The sequence below is a fragment of the Juglans regia genome, chromosome 6, assembly GCF_001411555.2.
Source record: "Juglans regia cultivar Chandler chromosome 6, Walnut 2.0, whole genome shotgun sequence".
In the NCBI taxonomy this organism is placed as follows: domain Eukaryota; kingdom Viridiplantae; phylum Streptophyta; class Magnoliopsida; order Fagales; family Juglandaceae; genus Juglans; species Juglans regia.
This window is the reverse complement of record NC_049906.1, coordinates 15,665,775-15,676,914: the sequence shown is the minus strand read 5'-3', so window position 1 is coordinate 15,676,914 and position 11,140 is coordinate 15,665,775. Positions and strand designations below refer to the sequence as shown.

Sequence of the window (11,140 nt, the reverse complement as noted above, 5' to 3'; positions counted from 1 at the left end):
ACCGACCGATTCGGAGTCGGAGGGCCCAGACTCCGACTCCGACTCCGACTTTTTTGGAGGTCGAATCCGACCTCCGACTCCGACTCCGCGATGTACATTATCCGATCCGGATCAGACTCCGACTTGTCGGAGCGGAGTCGAAGCGGAGTCGGATTACCAAGAGGAGCTGCGGCCTGCGTGAGAGGAGGGGCTCTGCGAGAACGCCGCGCGAGGGAGAAGCTACGTGAGAGGAGGGCTGCGCCTCGCCGCCTGCGCGTCGCGCGAGAGAGGGGTTTCGCGAGAGAGGGTTTGCACGAGAGAGGGGCTCTGCCGCTGCGAGAGGGTTGCGCGAGGGACGGGCTTCGCAAGAGGGAGGAGTTGTGCGAGAGAACTGTGCCGGCTGCGGCGCTGCGCGAGAGAGAGGGCGATTGGCGAGAGAGGGCTGCGGCGCTGCGCGAGAGAGAGGGCGCGAGGGCTGGGCTTCGCGAGAGGGAGGAGTTGTGCGAGAGAGGGACCAGAGGGTTGTGAAAGACTAAGAGAGCTACGCCGGCTGCGGCGCTGCCCGAGAGAGAGGGCGACTGGCGTCGGGCGAGAGAGGGATGCGGCGCTGCGTGAGAGAGAAGGCACGGGTTTGAACTTGAAGAAGGATAAGCTGGGCTGCACTGCAGACCTAAATGAGTAATCCAACGGCAACGGCGCCGTTTTTGCTATAAGGAATAGTTACTATAGTAATATACTAATATACATTATATACTAATTAATATGAATCTATTTTATATTATATATATATATATATATATATGAAGATTCATAAAAAAATATATGATATATATTATTATATATGAATATTAAAAAAAAGACATCGACATTGTATACGAAATATTATTAATACACTAATATACTTTATATATATATTAATATATATAAATATATGTAATACACTAATAGTATTAATATATTAGTATTAGTATTAATATTAGTTATACTAGTAGTGATATTAGTTATACTAATAGTTATATTAGTATTAGACTATTAGTTATTATTAATACTATATATTATACTAATAGTGATATTAATACTATATAATATATATAGTTATAGTTAAAGTCATTTAGTATAACTATATTAGTATAAGTTATAGTGATTTAGTATAATTATGATACTACAAGTTATAACTATAGTTTATATTAGTATTAGAATTAGTTGTAGTGATTAGAATAACTATATATTAGTATTTGCTATAATGATTTTAATTTAGTATAACTATATAATAGTATTAGTATATTAGTATTAGTATTAATATTAGTTATACTAGTAGTGATATTAGTTATACTAATAGTTATATTCGTATTAGACTATTAGTTATTATTAATACTATATATTATACTAATAGTGATATTAATACTATATAATATATATAGTTATAGTTATAACTTATAATCATTTAGTATAACTATATTAGTATAAGTTATAGTGATTTAGTATAATTATGATACTACAAGTTATAACTATAGTCTATATTAGTATTAGAATTAGTTGTAGTGATTAGAATAACTATATATTAGTATTTGCTATAATGATTTTAATTTAGTATAACTATATAATAGTATTAGTATATTAGTATTAGTATTAATATTATTTATACTAGTAGTGATATTAGTTATATTAATAGTTATATTAGTATTAGACTATTAGTTATTATTAATACTATATATTATACTAATAGTGATATTAATACTATATGATATATATAGTTATAGATATAGTCATTTAGTATAACTATATTAGTATAAGTTATAGTGATTTAGTATAGTTATGATACTACAAGTTATAACTATAGTCTAGATTAGTATTAGAATTAGTTGTAGTGATTAGAATAACTATATATTAGTATTTGCTATAATGATTTTAATTTAGTATAACTATATAATAGTATTAGTATATTAGTATTATATTGACTATATATATATTTTTTAATATAGTCAGTATTATACTGACTATATTACTGATTGTATTAGTATACTTAATGTCTAATACTAGTATATCACTATAGTTAATAACTTAATAGTATTATATAGTAATATAGTATTAGTAATTGATACTATAGTAATTTATATAGTCATTTATATATAGGCTTAAAGTGGTTTACTAATTTATATATAGTAATTCATACTATTAGACTATTAGTAATTTATATGAATAATACTTTAGTTATTATACATTAGTATTATATGTTATTATAAATTTATAGATTAGTGTTTATACATTAGTATTACAATATTACATGTCGATGGTATTATTCATCTTAGTGTTTATAGTATATTATATATACATTAGTTATTAGTATTATATGCTATTATATTTATACATTAGTAATTTAGTGTTACATGGTAGTAATATTGTAAATTTGTAATAGTATGATATTTACATATACTAAACTATTATTAGTCAATTTAGTCAATTTAGTCTATATATTATAGTATAAATATATTATTTAACTAGTATATTATTGAGTTTAACTAACTATATAAGATATAGTTGTATAAAATTTAAATAATTAATATATAGAAAAACACATATTTTATAAAATATGTATAAAATCGGAGACGGGAGGCTGAGGCGGAGTCGGAGGGAGACGTCGGAGGCGGATTCGGAGGCGGAGGATCGGAGTCGGATCAGAGCGGAGTCGGAGTCGGATCATCAATGGATCCGACTCCGACTCCGACTCCGACTGTCAAGAAGAAAAAACCTCCGACTCCGACTCCGACAAGTCGGAGCCGGAGCGGAGTCGGAGCGGAGCTGGAGCGGAGCCGGATTCGGAGTCGGATTGTCGGATTTTTGCTCAGCCCTAGAAGAGGGGAGAGGAAACGGTGCAGGAAGAAAAGAACGGGTCTGAGGGAAAAGAACCATCGCAGGTTTTTTTTTTAAACCAATTTCGCTCGAGAGATACTTAAATTCGCTCGAGCGAAAGCCCAGAATTTGCAAAAACATGCATAATTTTTCATTTAGTGATTCAAATCTTAATGAAGTCAATTTTGAAGCCTAAAAATCACATCAAATATAGAAAAGCATCACAATTCAAAATTTACGCAGATAGTGAAAACAAAGTATCACAGGTAAGATGAACATGCGTGTTTAGTAAATCCTTACTAAATTAAGCAGTTTCAACCAAAAGATGTGAGTGGGGTTGGGCTAAAACATGAAACCATAAGTGCTTGGGAAGCTTTTCCACGATATAGAAAGTAAAACCTAATGCTGTTAGGACCTAAATACTTCTGTTTGAATTCATGTATCAGTATTGACCTATCGAGTAATATGACCCATTTTTCTTCTTCTTCTTCTTCCCCCCCCCCCACCCACCCCTTTTTTTTTAATTTATTATTTTTTTAATTTCATATAAGGAATTTTGCATAGGAGGAATTTTGGTATATAATCAAGAGGTCATTTAGCCTGTAGTCAATTCTATATACACGTAGTGTTCCCTTACACCTTTGATTGCCTCCCCAAGAACTCACAGGTGGCAAAACAACAATTGATTGAGCTGGAAGTGTAGTGTGTGATGGAGGTCACAAATTACAAATAATACACATGTTTTAAACCTTTGTAACTTATATAGGTAATGATATAATTCTCAAAAGACATATATACCTAAAATTTTCAGAATTAACATCACTAACAATCTTTACCACACACATGTGCACGCTATCTATATACAACAACAAAGAAAAACTTTAAGAGAAGAGAATAACAAGAGGAAAGGGAAAATATACAAAACAAACAAAAAGAAAATGTATGTAATGCATGTGATGTATGTTCCAACCCTCAAGTCAATGCACGAATACCAATAACCTTTCTAAGACATTCAAACCAAAGCCCATCCAAGAGTTTGGTAAAGAGATCGGATAGTTGATGTTTGGTGGGAATGTACTCAAGGGTCACAATGTGTTTCCACAAGTTCTCGAATGAGATGATGCCTAATGTCAATTTGCTTGGTCCTAGAGTGTTGGATAGGATTTTTTGAAATGTTTATGGCATTAGTATTATCACAATAAATGCTCATTACACCTTCAGTAATGCCATAGTCACATAGCATTTGTTTTATCCACAATAATTGTGTGCAGTAGCTCCCAGCGGCAATGTACTCAGCATCAGCTGTGGACAAGGAAATGAAGTTTTGCTTTTTGCTCATCCAAGCTACAAGATTAGTGCCTACATAAAAGCACCCACCATCAGTACTTTTTCTATCATCCGCATTACCAGCCCAACAGAATAGTCTGCAAGCTCATTATTAGAGTCTCTAGAATACCAAATCTCATAATTAACTGTCTCATTCACATAGTGAAGTATATGTTTGACAGCTACAAAATGTGATTATTTGGGATTGGCTTGAAAGCTAGCACAAACCTCAACACTAAACGTAATGTCTGGTCTACTCGCAATGAGATACAATAAACTCCCAATCATACTCCTATACAAGGATTATTCAACATTTTTTCCAAACACATCAGTGCTAAGCTTGACACTCGTGCTCGTGGGGGTTCTGGCATGGCTATTGCCATCTAACCCAAATTTCTTTATTAAATCCCTCGCATATTTTGATTGGGATATGAACAGCCTATCGTCCAACTGTTTCACTTGGAGTCCTAAAAAGAATGTCAGTTCACCTACAATGCTAATTTCAAATTCATTTTTCATTTCTTCTGCAAACTCAAGAGCAAGAGCGTCAATAGATGATCCAAACACAATGGCATCCACGTAGATCTGAGCCACTTTTATGTCTTCCCCAACTTTTTTTATGAAAATTTTCCTATCAACACTTCCTCTAAAAAACTTATGATCTAATAAATATAAAGTTAGCATTTCATACCAAGTTTTGGAGCTTGTTTTAGACCATATAGTGCTTTCTTCAACTTGTAGACATGATTCGGATGTTGTGGATCCTTGAAGCCATTTGGTTGCTCGACGTACACTTCTTCTTGAAGAATCCCGTTTAGGAAGGCACTCTTAACATCCATTTGATACTGTTTAAAACACATATGGCAAGTAATGCTCAACAATATCCGAATTGATTCAAGTCTGGCAACTAGTGCAAATGTCTCATCAAAATCTATTCATTCCATCTGGGCATACACTTGAGTACCTAGTCTTGCTTTATTTCGCACAATCGTACCATTCTCATATGACTTATTCTTGAAAATCCACTTGGTACCAAGTGCCATACATCATTCCTCACAAACTGCTTTATTTCTTCATGCATAACATTTAACCAACTCTCATCATTTAAGGATTCTTCAACTCTTTTTGGTTCAATCTGTGAGATGTAGCTTGAGTGAGCCAGTTGATTTATCACTTTCCTCCTCACTCTCATTTCTTCATCTATCTTCCTTATAATATTATCCTGAACTTCACTCTTGACAAGGGCTCCTTGTGGACAATTACCTTTTCACTAGGAAAGGTCTCTAAGTTTTCATTGTGCTCGCCAACACCCATCTTTTCAGTTTCACTTGGCGTGTGAACTTGCTCTTCGCTGTTCAATTCCTTTCTAGGAGTATCATTCACCATCACATTTATTGATTCCATGATAGTTTGGGTGCGTAGATTGTAACTCCTATAAGCACGACTGTTTTTGGATTAACTGAGAAAGATTTCCTCATCACTCTTAGGGTCAAACTTAGCCAAGTTTTCCCCATCTCTCAAAATACAACATTTGCTTCCAAACACCCTGAAGTACTTCACATTTAGTTTCTTCCCTTTTCACAATTCATAAGGTGTTTTAGAAGTACTCGGTCTTGGATAGACTCTATTCATAATGTGACAAGCTGTGTTCACAGCTTCCCCCCAAAAATGGGTAGGTACACTTTTATTGTGCATCATAATTCAAGCCATTTCTTGAATGACTCTATTATTTCTTTCAACCACTCCATTTTACTGTGGAGTGATAGGAGCTGAAAATTCTTGACTGATACCCTTTTCATCCCAAAATCTCTCAAGACTGGAATTTTCAAACTCTCTTCCATGGTCGCTCCTAATTCTAACTATTGATTTCCCTTGTTCATTTTGAATTTTTTTACACAATATTCTAATCACGTCAGAAGTTTCACCATTTTCTCTTAAAAACTCTACCCCAAGAGTATCTAGTGAAATTATCTACCATCACCAATATGTATTTCTTTCTCCCCAAGCTCTCAGTTCTAGAGGGTCCCATGAGATCAATGTGCAACAACTCTAATGGTCGTTTGGTCAGGATAGCCATAGTATTCTTGTGAGATGTTCTGACTTGTTTTCCCAATTGGCATGACCCACAAACAGGAGTCTCCACTTTACCCAGCTCAGGCAATCCTATCACCATCTCTTTCTTGGCAATCTTAGATAGATTTATGTGATTCACATGTCCAAGTCTTTGATGCCAAAGATCAGTAGTCTCACTCTTAGCGCTATTGCAACTGTACTATAATCTAGAAGCGATGCCATAACAATTTTCATATGTCCTGATTCCCTGCAACACACAATTTCCATCATTATCTGAAACAGTGCACACTTCTTTTCAAAAACGGACTTCAGCATTGTTATCACACATCTGACTTATACTGAGAAGATTTGCTCTTAATCGATCAACAAACAAGACTTCCCTCAAGACAGGTAGTTCAAGTATTTCAATTTCACCCTTTCCAATTATATTGGCTTTTCCCCCATCTCCAAATGTAATTGTTTCACATTTGTACTCTTCAACAGTTTTAAATAGGGTTTTATCACCAGACATATGATGAGAACACATGCTATCAAGGTACCACAAAGAAGTATCCTTGGTCTTTAGAGCAATGTGTGCAACATGACACATGTTTCTTTCTCCCTTTTTGACACACACGTTTCTGATTTTTGGAGAGCTAGCCTTCCTAACCTTTTGGCTAGTAGTCAGTTGGTCTAACTTGACATTGAGTATATCATTTTGTCTATTTAAGGCCAAGACTTGACTCCACAGATTTAGATGCCCTCTTCTTGAATGGTTCTTCTCATCTCTCATGGGATGCCTCCTAAGTTGATAACAGTTTGGTCGGATGTGACCAACCTTACCACAATTATGGCACACATAGTTTTCTTTGTGATCTCTCTGTCCCATGAAGGGTGAGGCATACTTAGGGGCATTCATGAGATTCTTACCCCTTTTTAAAAAATCCACATTTCTACTCTTAGAGGATATAGGATCATCTATAGTATATCTTTTCAATTTAGAATAATCTGTTCTAACATGACCCGTCTTTTCACAGTAGTGACATATAGGGCTTGTATTGTGAGCTCTTTGTCTTTCAGGAGATGGAGTAAACTGTTGCACATGTAATGATTTCTTACCCTTTTCAGATATGTCTGCATTCCTATTGGCAGTTGACTCACGAACAAACACAGTCCTTCCCACATCTTTATAGGAGGTTGTAGCCACATTGGATTCTCCTTTGACATATCCTAGACCACTCTTGTCACCCGAGGACTTTCCTAAGATTAGGATTTTGTCAAGTTTATGTTTTCCAGTAGAAAATGTTTTCAATCTATCATTTAACAAAATCATCTCACTTTCCTGAGTTCTCAACTTATCTTCCAAAGTTGCATTCTTCATTTGTAACTGATCTGATAGACTGATGGCTTCATTTAATTTGTCTTGAAGCCCTTCATTTTCACATTTGGAAAAATCTATCTTTTCAATGTGTGCTTTGTTTAGTTTACTTAATTTAACACACTCATTGTACAACTTCTCATAAATTTCTTGCAACTAATCTTCATACCCGGATTCATTTCTAGATATACTCCCATCATTAGACATTTGTTCACTGCATTGAATTTTGTCACCAATAGTAGAAGTGAATGTCATGTAGTTGATGTTTCTTTTCGGAGAAGAGTTCTTTGATGAGTCACTTGACTCTGACTCACTCTCACTCAGGGACGCAATCTTAGCTCTTTCTTTGGCCATTTTCTAATTCGCACATTCCAAGCGAATGTGTCCAAATCCATGACATTCATGATATTATACCTTTGATTGCATCTTGTTTTTGTTAGCACTAGTGTATTTCTTAGAGCTTATCTCCTTGTTCCTTGAACTCGAGTCTCTATTGTATCTTTCAAACTTTTTCTTCTCTTGTCTCTGATTCTTCTTATTTCTAGTAACAAACATTTTCTTGAATTTCTTAGCATAGAATGCTATTTCTTTGTCACTCATAGCTAACTCATTTGATGACTCATCTAACTCCTTTCTAATGGTATGAGGGCTATGGACTTATTTTTCTTATCCACAAGAAGAGTATGTTCATAGGTTTGTAGAGAACCCACCAGTTTTTCAATCCTTATAGTGTCCAAATCTTTACTTTCTTCAATAGCAGTAACTTTGGGGCGAAATCTCTCAGGAAGAGATCTGATGACTTTTCTCACCTGTTTTCTGGGAGTTTGTCCCCTAAATTAAATCGAGAATTGACAACATCATTTAGTTTGGCATAGAAGGAATCAAATGTTTCATCGTCTTTCATTCTAAGTTCTTCAAAGTTAGTGGTCAACATTTAAACCTTAGAATTCTTAACAGCCTTGGTACCTTCATGTGCAATTTCAAGAATGTCCCATTGCAAATTTCACACATGGAGATTCGCTTGAACTCCTCCTAGGACACGACCATGAAAATCGCATTCAGACATTTACTATTCCAAATACACTCGTTGACTTCATCTTTAGAGTATTCTTCTACATCTCTGGGAATTTCAACTCCATCAATGATTGTAACTGGTTGTTTCCATCCTCTTGTCAGGAAAAACCATACTCGTTCATCTATAGACTTCATGAAAGCTCTCTTTCGAACTTTCCAATAAGTATAGTTGCTACCATCAAAATATGGTGGTGATGTGAGTGTAACACCCGGACCCAAAATTTGTATAGTTGGACAGTGATTTTTTTTTTAATTTATTTGGAGATCTATGCCGTTTATTTATTTATTTTATTATTTTTTTTAATTCTCCCCACTTGTTTTTTTTTTTCGTTTCCTTCTCTTTCCGTTTATATTATTTTTCGCACGGCTTATATTTTATTTTTCCGTCGCACAGCATGCATACACACATGCATTTGTTCATGGCATGCATGCACACACACGTCTCTCTCGACTCTCTAGGGTTTCACCTCACATATATATAGATGATTATGTTTTTCCCAAGCACTGAGATTTTACCCAACACTGCTGCCGCTAGAAACTCCTCCCCACGCAAACGGCAACCCGATCTCTACAGCCATCCCCGTTGCCGTCCAACACCCTCACGGAAGCCCAAACGCGTTCGTCACCACTGCTGCCCGGTTCGTCCTCCCCGAACCTCCATCTCCACGTAGAACCGACGCCAGAACAACCCTCAGAAAACACTTTCGACAGCCACGGGAAACAGCAACCCATGCTTTTACCGAATTAAAATCCTCTTTTTCTCCTCTCAAAAACAGAGCAGCACCATTTATACGGTTAGTCACCACCGTACGTCGGGGAAACTATCGGACCAGCCGAAGAATCTGCCGGTTGTCACTTTTCCGTCAGCCTCGAGCCGCCTCAGTCCCGCCCTGTCCCTTGCGGTGAGTACCTCCCTCAGTTACTCCCTCATCTCTCTCCGTCTCTCTCTCTCGCTCACCTCTCCCTCTCGTTCACTCGTGCGCAGCCCAGCTAGACAGAGTCTCCGCCGCACTCCCATTCTTCTGTCGCGCCACCTCAATCCCTCCAGCCAGCCCCGTCGCTCCTCACGTTCCGCGTGTGCCTCGGTTTGCCTTGGGTAAGTTGCTGCCGCCGCATACTGGGTGTTAATCCCGTATGTGTTTGCCTAGTTATTATACGTACTAAGTATATATGATATTTATGAACAGTTTTAACCTTATATATATATATATTTATATGGAAAATTCCTAGAGTTTTGTTTTCGGGTGAGAGGTTTATTTTTGGGGTTATGTTTAAATGGGTTATTTTTTTTAGTAAATGGTCTCGGTTTATTTTTATTTAAGAAAATACATGATTTTCATAATGATATTAATAAAGATTTATTTTAAGAGTAAATATTATTGGTGTGATGTTACTTTTACATTTTAGATATGTTTTAGTCTATTTAAAAATAGTTATGATTTATTTTAAAATATTGTGGGATAATTATATTATCTAGTTTTGAACTTTATAAGTGTTTTCATTAATAAATAAGTTAGATTTTTTTTAAATGTTTTTAGTCAAAGTTATCAATTGGACAGTGGCGATTTTAGAAAAAGATGATAAATTTTAAGGTTATGAAATTTTAGGTTTTGAGGAATTAAGTAGGTTATTTTAGAAATTTAGGATTAAATATCGAAATAAGTGGTTGATTGGAAATTTAAGGAAATAACTTGATTATTTGATAGGTGACGATTGTTAATTGTTCGACATTTTGAGGAAAAATTCTGAAAAGCTAAGAAGTCCAGGTAAGCGGGGTTCCTATACTAGACTTTGCATTAAAATAAAATTAACTGAGGTCCTTTTTGAAAAATGTGCATGTTTTGGTTATGAAAAGAAATCTGGAAACAACCTCAGATAATTGTTTTGCATTACTCATGAGATTCTGTTTAAGAAGAAAGTATTTTCTGTCATGACTAGTGTAGACATGAGCTTATTTTTGACATTTTGTTTCTGAACTTTGAAAATGAGAGCGAATATGAAATTTGTGCATTAATTATGTTGTGATATGATTTTGTTCTGTTCCGAAGATTTTTGTTCAATACTCTGTTTGGATAAGACGTGATTTCTGAAAACCTTTGGCATGAATCTCTGATTCTGAATTTGATTCTGTTTCCATTCTGTTCAGTTACGGCCCAGCCACGGGTAATAATAGTGGATACGGCCCAACCACGGGTAATAGTAGTGGATACGGCCCAACCACGGGTTATAATAGTGGATACGGCCCAACCACGGGTAATAATAGTGGATACGGTCCTGCCACGGGTTAGAGTAGTGGTATCTGTTTGAGTGCACACCTTGGTGACAGAGTGTTTTATGTTCTGCTTGGCTATCCGCAGATGCACAACCCTACCACGGGGGTTATACATGGCCTCTGTTCTGATATGATGTTCTGATGATGACGATGATCATTTATGCTATGCCAAAGAATATTTTAAATGAAATTATTTCTAAATCTTCGCT

The 11,140-nt window shown here is 35.9% G+C and overlaps 1 protein-coding gene across 1 annotated transcript; it reads right to left on the bottom strand.

Moving 5' to 3' along the window:
- Positions 1–7,741: 7,741 nt before the first annotated feature.
- LOC108994526 lies at positions 7,742–8,185 on the bottom strand. Its single transcript, XM_018969775.1, has 2 exons — positions 8,000–8,185; positions 7,742–7,942 (listed from the first exon to the last, which is right to left on the bottom strand). The coding sequence occupies exons 1-2, from the start codon at positions 8,183–8,185 to the stop codon at positions 7,742–7,744; spliced, it is 387 nt and encodes a 128-aa protein (XP_018825320.1).
- Positions 8,186–11,140: the final 2,955 nt, after the last annotated feature.

What these genes read in the sequence shown, in the direction of transcription:
- LOC108994526 (XM_018969775.1), bottom strand. Translation starts at nt 8,185, where the DNA reads ATGAGTGACAAAGAAATAGCATTCTATGCTAAGAAATTCAAGAAAATG. An exon ending in AAAACAAGATGCAATCAAAG is followed by an intron (nt 7,943 to 7,999) that starts GTATAATATCAT and finishes TGTGCGAATTAG; the next exon opens with AAAATGGCCAAAGAAAGAGC.